Source organism: Gopherus evgoodei, chromosome 3 (assembly GCF_007399415.2).
Source record: "Gopherus evgoodei ecotype Sinaloan lineage chromosome 3, rGopEvg1_v1.p, whole genome shotgun sequence".
Taxonomy (NCBI): domain Eukaryota; kingdom Metazoa; phylum Chordata; order Testudines; family Testudinidae; genus Gopherus; species Gopherus evgoodei.
Window position 1 is genome coordinate 95483730 of NC_044324.1, and position 17734 is coordinate 95501463.

At 46.9% G+C, this 17734-nt stretch overlaps 2 protein-coding genes across 2 annotated transcripts in view; one reads left to right on the forward strand and one right to left on the reverse strand.

Annotated features, from left to right (window-relative positions):
• The window catches only part of MFSD4B (major facilitator superfamily domain containing 4B), a 50620-nt gene extending 49858 nt beyond the window's left edge, over positions 1–762 (forward strand). The window contains exon 5 of the mRNA XM_030556135.1: positions 744–762. The gene's annotated coding sequence lies outside the window, so the exon portion shown is untranslated. The remainder of the gene's footprint in view (positions 1–743) is intronic.
• REV3L (REV3 like, DNA directed polymerase zeta catalytic subunit) overlaps positions 1–17734 on the reverse strand; it is a 249830-nt gene that overhangs the window by 28151 nt on the left and 203945 nt on the right. The window contains exons 22-24 of the mRNA XM_030556132.1: positions 16444–16585; positions 11086–11330; positions 3291–3399 (exon numbers count right to left, since the gene is read on the reverse strand). Coding sequence (XP_030411992.1) covers positions 3291–3399; positions 11086–11330; positions 16444–16585 — 496 coding nt within the window. The remainder of the gene's footprint in view (positions 1–3290; positions 3400–11085; positions 11331–16443; positions 16586–17734) is intronic.

Consider the following 17734-nt stretch of genomic DNA (forward strand, 5'->3'; position numbering starts at 1 on the left):
GGAGACAGGGTCACAAAAGGAACGCCTTGCAACACCATCTCGGGGTCCAACCACCAGTCTAAAGACAGTGGGACATGGCTTGGCACCATGGGAATGTAAACCGAGACCAGCCATGTTTGAAGGGGCCTCAGATGAAGCTGGGCATGGCTGACCACATAGGTACACATGGCCATGTGGCCCAACAGTCGCAGGCACATATGGGCCACAATGAGCGGGTGGGCCTTTATGTAGGATATTAAGTCCACTATCGCCTGAAACTGTGCCTTCGGAAGGAAGGCCCTGGCTTGCGTGGAGTTGAGAACTTCCCTGATAAATTCTGACGGGATGTGGGATGGGTTGGGATCTGAGTTACTGCAGAGAATTCTTTCCTGAGTGCTGGCTGGTGAGTCTTGCCCACATGCTCAGGGTTTAGCTGATCGCCATATTTGAGGATGGGAAGGAATTTTCCTCCAGGGCAGATTGGCAGAGGCCCTGGAGGTTTTTCGCCTTCCTCTTCAGCGTGGGGCATGGGTCACTTGCTGGTGGATTCTCTGCAGCTTGAGGTCTTCAAACCACAATTTGAAGACTTCAATAACTCTGACATAGGTTAGGGGTTTGTTATACAAGTGGATGGGTAGGGTTCTGCGGCCTGCTTTGTGCAGGAGGTCAGACTAGATGATCATATCGGTCCCTTCTGACCCTAAAGTCTATGAGTCTATGCGTTGTACTGGCGTTAACGTGGACTCCTCTATCTTTATCAACAGGCCTAGGCTGAGACAGGTGGAGCAAATCAGATTGAGGCTTCTTTGCGCCCAGCCAGTCGTTGAGATACAGGAACAGATGGACCCCACGCCGCCTGAGGTAAGCCACTACTGGCGCCATGCACTTGGTGAACATTCTTGTGGCCGACAGGCCAACTAGGAGTGCTGTGAACTGGAAATGGCGCCCTCCCACTATAAAACGGAGAAAATGCCTGTGTCCCAGGAATATGGAAACATGGAAATAAGTGTCCTGCAAGTCGAGAGCGACTTACCAGTCTCCTAGGTGTGGGGAAGGAATAATGGAGCCCAGGGAAACCATGCGGAACCTCAACTTCCTGAGATACTTGTTGAAGCGCCACAGATCCAAGATGGGTCTTAGGACCCTTTTGGTTTTCAGTATTAGGAAACAACAGGAGTAGAAACGTCTTCCATGCATGTCCCAAGGAACCTCCTCCACCATCCTCAGGCACAGGAGCTTTTTGACCTCCTGAATGAGGAATCGCTTGTGAGAGGAGTCTCTGAAGAGGGACGGGGAAGAGGGGTGGTGATGGTGGCCGCGAACTGTAGGGTATAGACCTGGGATACTATATCCGAGACCCAGCGGTCCGAGGTTACCCTTGACAAGGCCAAGCAGAAATATTGAAGGTGATCTAGGAAGGGGTGGGAGGGAACCCGGAGAACTGACTGAGGAGTGGCTCCCGGGCACACCCTCAAAATGCATTCTTCTGGCTCCCAGGGTGTTTAGAGGGCCCAGGCTATGCAGGCGAGCAGGAAGAAGAGGGATGATGCCTGCTGAAGCTACTGTCCCTTCTTCTTACAGTACCCTGGCAGGGCTGCTAAGGTCTTGGCGGTGGCTGGAAGGGCTTTCAAGCAGGCTGTGGCATAGGTATGCCCAATGAACGAAGGGTGGTCTACATATCCTTCACCCCATGCAGCCTGGCATCTGTCTGCTTGGAGAAGAGACCAACCCCATCGAATGGGTGGTCATGGATTGAATTGTGAATCTCCTGCGAGAAGCCTGCTGTTTGTAGCCACAAGCTGCACCCCATCACCACCGCCAACATGATTACCCGAGCCGCAGAGTCTGCTGCATCCCAGGCCATTTGTAGGGAGCACCTGGCTGCCGCCGTGCCTTCCTCCACCAGGGTGCCGAACTCTTGGACTAACCCTTGTGGGAGGGACTCCTGGAACTTACAGAGACTATCCCACAAATTAAGTTGTACGTACTCAGGAGAGCCTGGTAGTTTGCCAGCTGGAATTGTATGCTGGCGGTAGAATAATTTTTTCTCCCAAAGGGATGCAGTCTTTTGGCCTCTTTATTCTTGGGAGTAGAGGAGGACTGGAGATGTTTGTCCTTTTTGTTGGCTGCGGAAATGACTGAGCCTGGGGGCGGATGGGTGGAAACCCTTTAGCCGGGACAAAGTATTTTTTCTCTGCCCTTTTGGAAGTGGGAGGGAGTTTGCCACAAGCAAGGGAGTTTGCCACAGGACCTTGGCAGTCTTTAAGACCCCTTCATGGATTGGAAAGGTGAGGCAGGCTGGGGTGGAAGCGGAGAGGACATTGAACAATGAGTCAGTCTGCTCAGCCATCGACTCTATCTTTAAGCCCAGATTGTCCGCCACTCTCCGGAGCAGAGCCTGGTGCTCCTTGAAGGCACTGGGTGGGCTAGCACTCGAAGGGCTTGCCACCGCCTTGTCTAGAGACGACAAGGATGACTTGGGTTACTGGAGGAGGATCTGTGGCTTCTTCCCCTCCAGAGGAGGGAGGTTTAGCAGTGAGTAACACTTCTTCAACCCCAGCCTCTGAGCGATTAGCATGCATTGAGCCAGGTGCCGCTGGTGCCATCTGCTGTTGCTCCGAGGCAGCAGTTGAAGATCGCTGGGAAGGGGGCATAGCCATAACTGGCATTCCCCACGAACCCCACTAAGGCCACTGGGCTGGTGGCCACTGTCCTTGGAGCCACTGCTGCGATGTCGCAGCCGATGTGGCGTCGGGACCCCAATCACACTGGTGGGATCTGGGTGAGGGGCTAAACTGAGCTCTCTGGGCCACGGGCAGTAAGAAGGAACTGAGAGCACGCAGGGACAGAGGCGCCTGAAATGAGTGCGGCACTCCAGAGGGCACCACAGCCGTCCCTACAGATACTGCTAAGACAAAAGTCTCCGATGACGATGCACACATTACAATGTAATCAACATGAGCAAGCACGCAAAGAAGAACTGTTACACATAGGTAACTGTGATTCCAGTATGATTAAGAAGTACAAATACATCACACTGAATCACTGTACTGCATGAACAGAAATATAAATTCTATAATAGAGGAAATGAGCCTTTACTGAAACCCTAGTAAAACTATGCAACTATCATATTTATTTCCTGAACTGTCAAAATTCCCATCCTGTGATTTGTACTGGCAAGTGCTGGAAGACAACATACTGACAAACAGAAAATATTTTTTCTTTTGCTAAACCAGCAGTGTGTTTAATCGTGGACTAACCAACAAACTAAAAGTGAAAAGGTCGGTCATTGAGCAATGAAATCTCAGTACCTTGACAAAAGCTACTCCATTGGGTGACACTGTGATATCATGCCGAATCTGATAAAGTAAATCAGGAGGTACTCTGAGGGAGGTGCAGCCAAATTTAAACTCATCAAATCTAGTAAAGAAGAAAATTAAATAAGGATATAAAATGATCAATTAATTTACATTCAAAATAATTGGAAGTATGAGTCTAGACTCTATACTAAAATATTGACAGCACCAACACAAATAGTATTTTTATAGTCACAGACTACTATGAACAAGCCTACCACAATTTAAAGTTTCTTAGTTACATGTGACATTCTTTCAAAGCAAAGGAGCAATGTGTGTCCAAATTCTATGCTGAAACTAATTTGTCAATCTGTTCTGCACATATCAACGTGGAACTCGGGGGCCAGTTTCCCAGAGGCATATGTAATCTTGATCTAAACTCAGCTAGAAATTGCATGTGCTTTATTCGGTAAAGTATATAATCTTTCTATAAATTGTTTAAGATTTCAAATCAGAAACTTGTAGGGTTGCCAACCCTCCCCAGGTTGGCCAGGAGTCCTGGAATCAGGCTCAATCTCCCAGAGGCTACTGAAGCCAACCTGGGAGATTTTAGGCCACCAAAAGTCCAGCATTGCAGAGGGGCTAAGGCAGGCTCCCTTCCTACCCTGACTCTGCGTGGCTCTCGGAAGTGGCTGGCACGTCCGGCTCCTAAGCACAGGGGCATCCAGGAGGTCTCTGCGCACTGCCCCTTCCCTGAGTGCTGACTCTGCAGCTCCCATCTGCTGGGAACTGTGGCCAATAGGATCTGCAGCGGCGGTGCCTGCAGGCAAAGGCAGTGTGTGGAGCCGCCCAACTGCCCCTGAGCCTAGGAGCCAGACATGCTGGTCACTTCCCAGGAGCCACCTGAGGTAAGCGCTGCTTGACCAGAGGCAGAACCCCCTCTTGCATGCACTCCAACCCCTTGTCCCACCCCTGAAATCCATCCTGCAACCGAGCCCTCTCCCGCACCCTAACTCCCTCTCAAAGCCCATACCCCTTCCTGCACCCCAACCCCCTGCCCCAGGCTCAGCCTGGAGCCCCCTCTCACACTCCGAACCCCTTGGCCTCATCCCCCAGTCCAGAGTCGACACCCCCTTCCACACCCCAACCCCTTGCCCAGCCTGGTGAAAGTGAGTGAGGGTGGGGGAGAGTGAGCAACGGGGAGGGAGGGAGGATGGAGTGAGTGGGGGCAGGACTTTGGAGAAAGGGTGGGGCCTTGGGGAAGGGGAATGGCAAGGGTGTTTGGGTTTGTGTGATTAGACAGTTGGCAACCCTAGAAACTTGAGAAACTTTATACTTAAGCTTGGTCATCATTTTAAATACCTCCCAACTCTTCCAACTATTGTTCAACAAAGATATTTACAATTAAAACAAGCATCAGTTTTTAAAAAAAATTAACTAATCAACATTTTGATCTCTAAAAAAAAAAGGGAAATCTACTGTACCGAATAATTAAATCAGACTTTAGATTTGGATCATTAAGTTATCAGTAAGGAAAACTACAGCTTTTATATTAAAAGAAGAAAACAACATATTGCCATATATCCTGTACATATAAAGGAGGAAAAAGTGGATACTCACCTTCTCGTAACTCTTGTTCTTCGAGATGTGCTGCTCATATCCATTCCAATTAGGTGTGTGCGCACTGCATGCACAGTCATCAGAAAGTTTTTCCCCTCGCAGCAACCGTTGGGTCAGCTGTGGAGCCCCCTGGAGTGGCACCTTCATGGCGCTCAATACATAACTCTACCAACCTGGTGACTCCTCAGTTCCTTCTTGCCAGTTACTCGAACAGAGCGGAAGGTGGGTGGGTTTGGAATGGATATGAGCAACACATCTAAAGAACACCACTTAGGAGAAGGTGGGAAACTTTTTTCTTCTTTGAATGATTGCTCATATCAATTCCAATTAGGCGACTCCCAAGCCTTACCTCGGAGGTGGGGTCAGAGTTATGGAATCGCTGACTGGAGCACCACTCTGCCGAAAGCTGCATCTTCTCTGGCATGCCAGATGATGACATAATGAGAGTTGAGCATATGCACCAAAGACCAAGTTGCTGCTCTGCAGATTTCTTGTATCGGGACCTGGGCCAGGAACGCCACTGATGAGGCCTGGGCCCCAGTGGAGTGTGCCAGCTCGTAGCATGTGTGAATGCATGATGTGATCCAGGAAGATATTCTTTGAGATAGACTGGGAGTTGTTTCATTCGGTCTGCCACCGCTATGAACAATTGGTTTGACTTCCTGAATGGTTAGTGCGCTCAATATAGAAAGCTAGTGCTTGCCAAACATCCAGGCAGCGCAGCTTCTGCTCATGGCTACTGGAGTGAGGCTTATGATAAAAAACAGGCAGGAAAATGTCCTGACTAGTGTGGAAGTGTGACACAACCTTAGGAAGAAAGGCCAGGTGAAGTCTGAGTTGCACTTTATCCCTGTGGAAAACCATATAAGGTGGGTTTGAGGTAAGGGCCTTTAACTCAGACACCCTCCTTGCTGATGTAGTGGCAACCAGAAAGCCTACCTTCCAGATAGAGAAGGGATCAAGTTGTCAGTAGTTCAAATGGGGGCCCCACTGGCCTGGAGAGGACCAGATTAAGGTCCCATGCGAGGACAGGCTGTCTGATCTGAGGAATGTAGCCATTCCAGACCCTTGAACCGACCAACCATAGGGTTGGCGAAGACGGAGTATCCAGACACTCCGGGGTGGAAAGACGAGACAGCAGTCAGGTGCACCTTTATGGAGGATGCTGCCAGGACTTGCTGTTTCAGGTACAGAAGGTACTCTAAGATGAGAGGTATAGGTGCCTGAAGAGGGGGTGTACGATGCTGGTCACACCAACAAGTATATCTTTTCCACTTTGCCAGATATGTGGCTCTAGTGGAGGGCTTCCTGCTGCTGAATAGGACCTCTGTTACCTGTTCTGAGCACAGAAGCTCCATGAGGTCCAGCCATGAAGCTTCCAAGCTGTAAGGTGGAGGGGCTGGACGTTGGGGTGATGAAGACAACCGTGGTCCTGAGTGATCATGAGGCAACGTGATCAGGGCAACCACTGACAGTTCCAGGAGCATGGTGTACCAATGTCGTTCAGGCCACGCCGTTGCCACCAGAATTATCTCTGCCCAATCCCTGTGAATAGGACTTTGTGCACGAGAGGGAACAGGGGAAAGACATAGAGCAGGCGGCCTTCCCAGGGTAGCAGGAATGCATCTGTGACTGAGCCTGGGCTGTGTTTCTGGAAGGAGCAGAACACTGGGCACTTTCTGTTGCTCTGGGTGGCAAACAGATTGACCTGGGGAAATCCCCACCTTTGGAAGATGAAGTGTATGACATCCGGCCAGATGGACCACTCATGATTGTGGGAAGGACCTGCTGAGGTGGTCCGCCAGTGCTTTCTGAGCTCCTGGTAGATAGGATGCTTCCAGGTGAATGGAGTGGGTTATGCAGAACTCCCGCAGCTGGAGGGCTTCCTGACATAGGGGAGAGGACCGGGCTCCACCCTGCTTGTTGATGTAAAACATGGCAATGGTATTGTCTGTCAGAACTGCTACGCACTGACCTTGTAGTCAGGCCTGAAAGGTCTGGCATGCTAGTTGCACTGCCTCCAGGTCCTTGATATTGATATGGAGGGAGAGCTCGTCCTGTGTGACCAAATGCGCACCCCACCCCAGAGCAGATGCGTCTGTTACTAGGAACAAGGAGGGTTGAGGGCTATTGAAGGGGACTCCTTTGCACACTGTGCGAGGGTTGAGCCACCACTGAAGGGACACAAGCACCTGCCCTGGCACTGGGACCACTGAATTCAGGCTGTTGTGTCCTGAGCAATAGGTCAAAATGAGCCACACCTGTCGAGGCCTGAACCTCAGTCTGGCATGCTGGGTCACAAGTACAGACTGCCATGTGGCTGAGGAGAGTCAGGCATCCCCTTGCTGCAGTGGTCGGGGATTGCCTGAGGCCTTGACTTATGTCCATCACGGCTTGGGATTGGGACTCTGCCAAAAATGCTTTTGCCTGAATCGAGTCCAACACCGCCCCGATGAATTCTGTTCTTTGGGTGGGTGACAAGGTTGACTTGTTCAAGTTGAGGAGAAGAGCCAGTTTCTTGAATGTGGATCTGACCAATCGGACTTGAGACTACACCTGTCCCCACTGCGGCCCCCAGGAAGCCAGTCGTGAAGGTTGGAGCATACCTGTACCTGCCTCTGACGGAGGAAAGCGGCCACGACCGACATGCACTTGGTGAACACTCAGGGGGCTGCTGAGAGGCCAAATGGAAGGACCGTAAATTGATAATGTCTGTGGTCAACCATGAATCGCAGGAATAATCCATGTGCAGGCTGAATAGCTACATGGAAATACGCGTCTTTCATGTCAAGGGCAGTGTACCAGTCTCAAGGATTCAGAGAAGGGATAATTGTGCCCAGGGAAACCATGCAGAACTTCAACTTTACCATGAACTTGTTGAGTCCTCACAGACCCTGAATGGGTTTGAGACCTCCCTTGGCTCTGGGGACTAGGAAGTATTGGGAATAGAATCCCTTACCCCACAGGAATCTCTACCGCTCCCATAGTAAGGAGCGCCTGCACCTCCTGGATAAGGAGTAGCTCATGAAAAGAGTCCCTGAAGAGACAGTGAAGGGTGTTGGGAGGGAGGGTAGGAGCCGAATTGGAGAGACTATCCCACTTCTACCATACAGAGAACCCAGCGGTCTAAAGTTATTTTAGACCAAGCACAGTAGAAGTGGGACAGACTTAGGAGTGAGGATAGGAGTGATGCTGTTGCTGCTGAAGCTTGAAATGTCTACGTTGGGTTGCCAGGGTGTGCATACCCAAGGATTTCATGATAGTCCTGGAGTCCTTTAGGCAATGCAGCCTAGAGTCAGTCTGCTCCACGAGCAGAACTGCCCCATAAATAGGCAGGTCCTGCCTGCTCTTTTGAACCTCGGACGGGAGTTCCGAGGCCTGCAACGATGAGCTACATGTCATGGTGATATCGCAAGACAAGGTGCGTGCCACTGAGTCTGCAGCATCCAGTAAGGCCTGCAAAGAGGTCTGTACCACCGCCTTGTGCTCCTCCACTATCACTCCAAACTCCTCTCTGGACTGTTGGCTCCAGCTCCTTAAACTTGAGCATCGAGTTCCAGGACTTGAAGCTGTATCTACTCAGAACTGTCTGCTGGTTGGCAATATTGCGCTGCAACCCCCCCGCCCCCATGGAATACGCTTTGTGCCCAAATAAATCTAGGTGCTCGGCACCCTTGGAGTTCGTTGCTGAGGCTTGTTGTCCCTGCCTCTCCTTTTCATTTACTGCAGCCACCACCAACGAACAAGGCTGCAGGTGTGTGAAGAGGTATTCATACCCCTTAGATGGGACGAAATACTTCCTTTCCACACCCTTCGCGGTGGGAGGGTCTGCCAAATGGTCTTGGCATTGGCCTGTATAGTCTTGATGATGGGTAGAGCCACCCTTGACGGGCCTTCTGGGGCCAGGATGTCAGCCATGAGGTCCTCTGACTCCACCATCTCCGCAGCCTGCAGGCCCATATTTCACACACCCTGCAAAGGAGGTCCTGGTGGGCATGGCTGTCTATGGGAGGCAGTCCAGAGATGGACATGCCTGAAACCCTAACCCTCTTAGTCTCCAGGGGCCTCCTGTTCTGCCTTTCTGCTGGGGCCAACCATACCTGGATCAAGCTCAGGAACTGCATTTGATTCCAGGGGAAGTGGTGTGACCGGTACTTCCTCAACACTCCTAGGGGTGGGGCAACTGGCTGGTGCCTCCGGCACCCACGGTTCAGAGGCCATGAAATGGGAATGTTTGAACTGGGCGCCCTGGGCCTGGTGGTACATCCATGAAGTCCAAAATGGCCACTCTGCTTGTCCCTGCCACTGCACAGGCCATGGTCCTGCCCCCACCTCTGGCCTTCTACAGCCTGACCAGTGCCAGCCCTGCTCTGAGTATCTAGACCTTGTCTCCAAGTCTGAAGACAGGGACTGGGACCACGATGGACAGGGTGGTGCTGAGCAAAGCTGGACTAGGAGGTGTGATGTGAGGCTGCAGAGCGGTATAGTGGGGCTGGGGAGCGGTGCTGCGATCTGGAGTGGTACCGAGATCGAGGTCTATGCGGGGATGCTAACCGGGATGACCGCTGCTGGGATTGGAACCTGCTGTGCAACGGGGATTGGTGTGAGGATCGCCATCATGAGTGCTGGCGCGACCTGAAACAGTACCGCGAGTGTGAGTGGCGCCTAGACTCTACCAACGGTGCTGAGGGATGAAGCATTGCTGGTTTGCCTTGAGATGGTGCCACACATTGTGGTTCTAGAGGCTTGGCTTGAAAGACAAGGGATCGTGGTGTCCTCATGGCAATGAGGTCCCTTGTGGCCTCAAAGGTGTTCAGGTGGATGGCAATTCCACCTCCTCAATGACCTGGCTCAGGGAGTCCAAAGGCATTGGACTCAATGGTCCCCCTTGTGGGGCTGAAGTCGACGGTGCTGGCTCCAAAGTCTTCAGCCCTGGGTGCTCCTCTCTGGGACATGCCCCGTTGGCCGGCTCCAAGGGGGTGGGTCTCCGAGTCGGAGATCCACTCCTCCGCTGCTTCCGGTGCATCGGGAAATGGGACTGCTGCTGAGTCGATCCCGCCAGTTTCGGTGCTGGTGCTGCAAGTCTCTCCCAGAGTCCTTCCGTGATGCTGCTTCTACCACTGGCGCTGAGTGCTGTGCACTGATGAGCTTGATGCCCTGTCTTGGCGCTCTGATGTAGGTTGTAGTCTAAGTGCCGCCGCCATAAGGAGCTGCTTGAGGTGAAAGTTTCGTTTCTTTCTTTTTTTTTTTTTCCTGAGGCGAAATCCTTTATAAATCCTGCACTTGTCTGCTTGGTGTGCTTCCCTCAGACACTTTAAGAAAGTGTCATGGGGGTTGCCTGTTGGCATGGGCTTATTGCAGGACTTACAGGGCTTGAACTCTTGGGATTTACGCATACCGCGAGTCCCAACGGGGAACGTGATCAGGGTGAAAGGGAAGAGCCCCCACTCTCAACAGCTATCTGCTGTAACAACCAAAACCACTAAAACTAAACTTAACTAGGCTAGGAAAAACTGTGAACTAAACTAAACTGAAAGCTAGGGAAATCGAGGAGAGCTTGCTAAGCAAGTCACCGCAGTTACAACAACAGTCACTGGCAGTAAGAAGGAACTGAGGAATCGCCAGGTTGGCGGGGTCATATATTAAGTGCCATGAAGGCACCACTCCAGGGGGCTCCATAGCTGTCCCGATGGGTGCTGCTATGGGAAAAACTTTCCGACGACTGTGCATGCAGTGCACTCACATCTAATTGGAATCAATATGAGCAATCACTCGAAGAAGAATGTTAGTTCAGTTTGGAAAATGTCTAAAGGAATTTAGATATCACATTTTAATTTCTTAAACTAAAACCTTTGAATTATAGTGGCAAAAATTTTGTATTTTATACACACATTCATACTCTTATGGCAAAATACAGAAGAGACCAACAAGACTATTTGGACTCTGATTCACCCTTAAACGGTTAGAGTCTAGTTTTCAAAGATAATTGTTATAGCATAATATTCATAACTGCATATTTAAAAAAAATTATTGGTGAAACTTAACACTATTTTTTATTGTAACCTTTTGAGATGCTATTCACTCTCAACTTCCATGGTCTTCAATGGAAGATGAGGATTCTCAGCACCTTACAAAAGATGCTCAATTCCTCACAGGATCAAAGTTTATATAAGCAAGAAAAATAACTTACTTTCCTAAGTTCTCAATATGTCCCAGGCAAGTTGAAAAACAGTAATTGTATGCTATTACAATAGAAGGATATAATGACTGGAAATCTAGTACAAGAACAGTGTTACTGTAGAAGCGGGACTCTGGCTCCATTATTAGGGGAATACACTGTGGGGCTTTCATTTGAGCTCGCTGCTGGACACTAGGTGTCACAGGGATATAATTCATTGGTTTAGCAATACGCAGCATCATTGACTCCACACGATACTGCAAAACAAAATTTAATATACAATTATAATTAATATTTCTAAAGTGCAATATGCATGCTAAGTATTATATCCATATGAATATGCATTTCAGCTGTGCTGCCCTTAAACCAGAGATAGCAAGTTTTGCAACAGAATACAGTCACACTAATTTTTGTTTTTAATGTACATCTTTCTAACATATGTGCTGGAATTCTTCCTTGTGTTTCTATGCCTTTTAGGGATAAGTACTGAAAACACTGCACTTCTGATGTACATCTACTAGCTGCAAAATGAATGCTCAAACCAATACATAACATACATGTGGTTATGACCACTTCCAGTGTGCAAGTCCTTACCAAGGCTGTGTTTTTGTTAGGGTTCAAAGACTGTTGTGCAAAAGCAATAGAGAACATGCAATTCTTCACTTGCCATTTGCAACAGAAAATTGTCCAGGAACCTTATTCCATAATGACCAAGAAAATTTAAAATGTATTAATGTGATCTGTATCATGTTAATAATTGTATTCCACAAAACAACTTTTACTGTTAGACTTAATAAATACTCAGATTTTATGTAGCACTTTATGATGCAAGGTAAGTGCAATTCAGTCTGCTTTACACACAGAAACAGGCATAAAGAAATTATTTGCCCAAATTCGCTTCTCAGGGTCAGCGGTAGAGCCAGGAACAGAACCCAAGTCAGCCTTCTGACTCGCAGGCCCATTCCTATCCATTGGATCACACTGCCTCCTTTATGCTGCTTAGGGAGCATAGGCAAGATAATAAAGCATGGCAAAGTTGAGTACTTCTATCTTGCCCAAACTAATATGACAACAACATCAGTAGTATGAGAGTTGTGGACATGTGTAAGCACTAACATTCTAAAAAAGAACCTCAGAATTCTCTCTATATAAAAATGCTCTGAGATCCTTTGAAAGGGTGTATAAGAGTGCAAAGTACTATAATTCTAAGATTTGGATTGGTATAGGAAATGAAGGTTACTTACTTGTAACCAGAGTTCTTCAGTATGACTCTGCACAGTCACATTTATAGATATCGTAATGCCTACTGGTGCCAAACAGTAGAACCTTCTCTAAGAAGTGTGTTATGAGTGCTCACTGCTTCCTCCTCTCTGTACCCTTAGCCTCTCTGAACATTTTGAGGAAGAGGCTACATAAGGAGGCACAGAGCCCTCTATTATCTCAGTTTCTTCTGCCACCAACGCAGAGGCACAGAACTCCATTTACAAAGTAACCATCATTTCTTCTTTCAGTGGCTAAGCATAGTACTACCATTTATGAATAGTTTGATAAGCAGTGCTGAAAATAACATGGAGGAGGGAACAGAGTCCTAACTGAACAGAGACTGAGATGATTTAGTTGGGAACTGGTCCTACTTTGAGCAGGGGGTTGGACTAGATGACCTCCTGAGGTCCCTTCCAACCCTGATATTCTATGATTCTATGAAGCAACCCTCTACCAAATTATCCTCAGACCTAGAAGCCGTATCGAAAGTATGTTTAGTAAAAGCGTATACAGAACTCTAGGTTGCAACTCTACAAATTTCAGTAACAGGGACTTGCTTAAGGCAAGCAAAAGACACTGTTACAGCTCTGGTGGAATGAGATCATACTGTCATAGGTGCAGGAATGCCTGCTAATGTATGACATTAACAGTACATTGTTTAATCTACCTAGAAAGATTCTGCAGGAGACAGAATAACTCATATGATTGTTAGCATAAATCACAAATAATTTAAATGATATTTCAAAAACTTTAGTTCTATTTAAATAATGTGCAAGGGCTCTTCTTGCATCCAAAGTATGTAAAACAGATTCCCCTTTCTTAGTATGCAGTTTTGGGAAAAATACCAGCAATTAATTGTCTGTTTGATGTGAAATTCAGAAAACACTCTTGGCAAAAAACATAGGATCAGGCCTCAGAACCACCTTATCTTCATGAAAAGACTTAGAAGACTAGACCTTTTACATGTATACCATGACCCAGTGGATCAATGGTTACCTATAAATAAATGGTGGCTCAGCCATCAAGACATTTAATTCATTCACCCTTCTGGCTGATGTTATTGCAATAATGAATGCTGTCGTAATAGACAAATAATACAAATAACACTCAGCTAAGGATTTAGAAGATGGTTTCACAGGTACACACTAGACCAAATTAACAACCCAAGAAGGGAAAGGATTGCTCAAAGGGGCATACATATTACATAATTCTTTCATAAAGTTCATAACCAAATCAAGCACTAATGGCAAGCTACATTCAACCAAAATATGGTAAGATGAAACAGCTGCCAATTAAACTTTCAAAGACGAATTAGATTTTTTTAAATCTAATCTAATCTAATTTTTAAATCAGTTTTTAAGTGCACTAAATATTTTCCATACAAGATATGGAACCTGAGACAGGATAATTGGATTTTCCCTGCATCCAAGCCATCATCTTGACCAGAGAAGAGGAAGAAAGACAAGCATGACTCCTCAAAGTAACTGCAGAAGCTATCACTCTAGTAGAAGAGTCCAAGGTATCAAATTGAGACCTGGGAGTATTCTTTGCTACATTGTGACCTTTGATTAGAACTGCATTTGTCAATTTCCTTTTGTTATCTGGCAAATCTTGCACAAACAGTGCCATATTTTCCCACAGGAGGAATTGAAAATGGGGCCTAACTGCTTAGTAATTTGTTACCTTAATATCAAGGTAGGCAGAAGAGGGACTCCACAAGGAGTCACTCTTTCTCCCTTCTCTATCAGCAGAAGTAGAATGTGCTTGTCCAGGCCTTGACCTGATTCTGGCATCAGACATCACCAGCAAATTAGGTAAAAGGGCTGTTTGAAAATATGAAAACCCCTCAGAGAGTATCTGATATAATTTGTCTGCCTTCTTGGAAATAAGCTTGCAAGAGACAAGAATGGACCACACAGTCTTAACAGGCTGCAGCAGACAATCGTGGTCTGGTAATGACACCCTACTCTTGGAGGTAGCCCCAAGAAAACCCTAGATGGGAGTTTCCTCCCAGTTACTGAAGGTAAATTCAATGTGGACATCATGTGATCCATAAGGTGATGAAACTATAGAGCACGAATGGGCAATCTTTGGCATGCGGCCAAATCACGGAAATCTGCAAGTGGTCCGGGATGGTTTGTTTACCTGTAGTGTCCGCAGGTTTGGCCGACTGCAGCTCCCACTTCGCAGTTCTAAGCCAACAGGGCTGTGGGAAGTGGCACAGGCCAAAGGACATACATCATCTTTTTCTTAAGTTCAGCCATAATCCAAAACCAAGCTAACTAACCAACCTATCTATACTTATCACAAACCATACTAAACACACTAAGAATGGAGAAACGGCTACCCAATCCAAATGGTTCGGTTCACTTGCATCTTTGGCACGTGGCTGGAAGGAACTGAGATGGCAGAGGGTTCTGCACCTCCTTATATAGTCCTGAGTTCAGCATGTTTGGAGATGCTGACAGGAGGAGGGGAGGCACGAGCGCATTAAAAGACACCGCATGCAGAAGGTTCTACCGTTAGGCACCATTAGGCAGAACAATACCTATAGGAGGGATAATGCAGAGCCACTTGAATAATAAAATAAAATAATAATAATAATAATATATAAATTTATATAGGAAAATAATACATATAGATAATATACAGAGGCAAAGTTGATTACTTCTACCTTGCCCAAACTGAAATAACAATACCACCAGTAGCATTATAAAAATCCTCATAACCCTCTGAGGGTCTTCCACTACTACAGCACTTTAGAGGGGACCATTGCAGTGAATAAACAGCAGCATATCTTTCTGGTCTGCCCATGCCTTTTGGAATAAGACCTCCTCTGCTTCCTAGTCACTCTCCTCAGTGTAATGTCATCAACAGAACAGCCTACAGGGGACACAAAGGAGATTGCTATCCAGCCCCTACCCTCGTACCCTTGTGAGCCCCCTCACCTCCCAACTCTTCATCTCAGCTTCTTCCCTCTCCAGTCAGGAACAGCCTGAAGTGCAAACCCCAAGCTGCAGAATGCACATTCTGACTTGGCAACAACCTGGATCTATACAAGTATCACCAAGACACAACTTTAATTCCAAATCCCAAACCAGGGAAGGCACATATTGAGGCAGCAACAACCCACACCCATACAACTACTGTCAAGAAACAGCATAGGCTGCCAGCCACAAACACTGCCCCTAAACGCACATGGCTAAGGGGAGCAAGGATTGACACCATCTCTCAAGATGGGGATAAACCTTAGGGGATAGAATTCAGAAATAGATTATCTCAGTGTGCAATAAACTCCCTGTGCAGTCAAGCCCTCAGAGTGATGAAAAGCCAAAGTTCGAATTGCCTGTGCCAGCTTGACTCTGCCTCAGCATATATACAATACAGTCCTCAATTACATATGATTTTGTTCCTAGAGGTCCTCTGCCTCATTCAGCAGCTAGGCTGAAAGGTGTACAGTGGAGATTTCACTGTTCCAACATCTGGTCCTCTGCCTCATGCACTACATATTGAGCCATTTCACTGAGGTCTTCCAGAAACATTTGCTTGACAGTAACAGATTATTGTGTCCTGAACAATTTGTGCACTAAGTAAAATCATGGTTCCTGCAATGTACATCTAACTCGGCTTCTGCAGAGCTCCTCCTCATTAGAATATGTAATTTTGGACATATTTCATGCACCTCTGTACATCTAAGAAAGTCCTCTCAACTTGCTTGAGCATGATGAACCATTTTTCTCATCAACTTTTAAAAGAAATTTCACTTTCAGGTTAAGGCCAAGAATGGACAATTTCAGCCCTAAAAATAACATTCAAGTTATTATAAGCAACAGCAAGAGGGCCTTTAGAATGAACATGTTTGGGCAACTCTAACTGTAGACAACACTACATAATATGTCTGTAAAACAGAACGTTCAATGTGGCCACATTACCGCTGCTTTTGAATTTCCTGACTTTCTTTAATTTAATATTTCAACCACTGTGTTGCACAATGTAATTCTTTGTATTTACCAAAAAATAACTGACGACAAAGTATAAATAAGGCGCAAAACAAACTTTGCACACAATATTTTCCATTCAAAAAGTGTCAGGAAAGTTCAAACTTACCTGTGAACCTCTCGTTAGCACATGCAAGAACTGAATTCCAAAAAGCCTTGCCATTTCACTGGTTCTACCAATCAAGTCCAGCTGTTCTAACATTTGGAGATTCCCACGGACACGGCTAATGTAGTGATCAACCATTTTCCATCTGTGAAAGCAAACACTTAGGTTATAAACAGCAGGGAGCCAGGAAGTTTGATCAGGTACAAAGATTGCTGTTCTTTTTACTGAAAAAATGTATACTTTGACCAGGTATTACAGATGGGGAAATGTGTCTCCCATGTGATATATTTATAGGATTCTTTCAAAAAATTGTGACAAAGGCACTCTGACACCTTGGTCAAGCGTTAAAGAGCTATCACGGGCTTAAGCAGCCATTCTCCAGCAACAGGAAGGTACGAATAAGAAATTTACATTTCATCACAGGAATGGTTTAACCCTCACATCCACAAGAGACTTGTCACCTGCACCCCAGCGGGGAATAATCCACAAAGGGGGTAGGGTATAAGAATGGAAAACACAGAACACAAATGGCTTCTCTCCTCCTTCATCACTGCTCATGACATCAATGACTCTCAAAGAACTGAACTAAGGGGTGGGGTAGGGGAGTCCCAGACTGAAAGGAGAGAGAGCCTGTGAAATTTACTGCAGCGTATGGTGAGTAAAACCTTTGCTTTTTAGTTCATTTAGCTTGTTAAGGTAGGTACTGGCTTGCATTTCACTCTTTTATTTTCTTTTGTAACACACCCTGACTTGTATGCATCATCACTTGTAATCACTTAAAATCTAAGTAATTAATAAACTTATTTTATTATTTTATCTTAACCAGTGTGTTTAGATTTGTGTGTGTGGGAAACTCCGTGTGGTATAACAGGCTGGTGCATGTTATCATTTTCCTTTGATGAAATGATGGACTTTCTATGAACTTGCATTGTTCAGTAGTGTACTGGACAATACAAGATGCACATTTCTGGAGAACAAGGCTGGGACTAAGAATTTGCAGATGTCACCCTATATGTAATTCATGAGTAAGGTTGTGAGTTTGTCATGGAGGTCACAGATTCCATGACCTCCGTGACTTCTGCAGCGGCCAGTGCGCCTGGCTTGGAGGCAGCTCAGGCAGGCCCTGTGCCAGTCGCACCGGCTGCTGCTGGGGCAGTCTCAGGCCACCGCACCTCCCGCTCCCAGCAGCAGCAGGAGTTTCGGTGTGGAAGGGGGCAGGCGGTTGGGGCACGGGATAGGGTGAGCCTGACTCTGGGCAGCGCTTACCTGGGGGTATCCCTGGAAGCAGCGACAT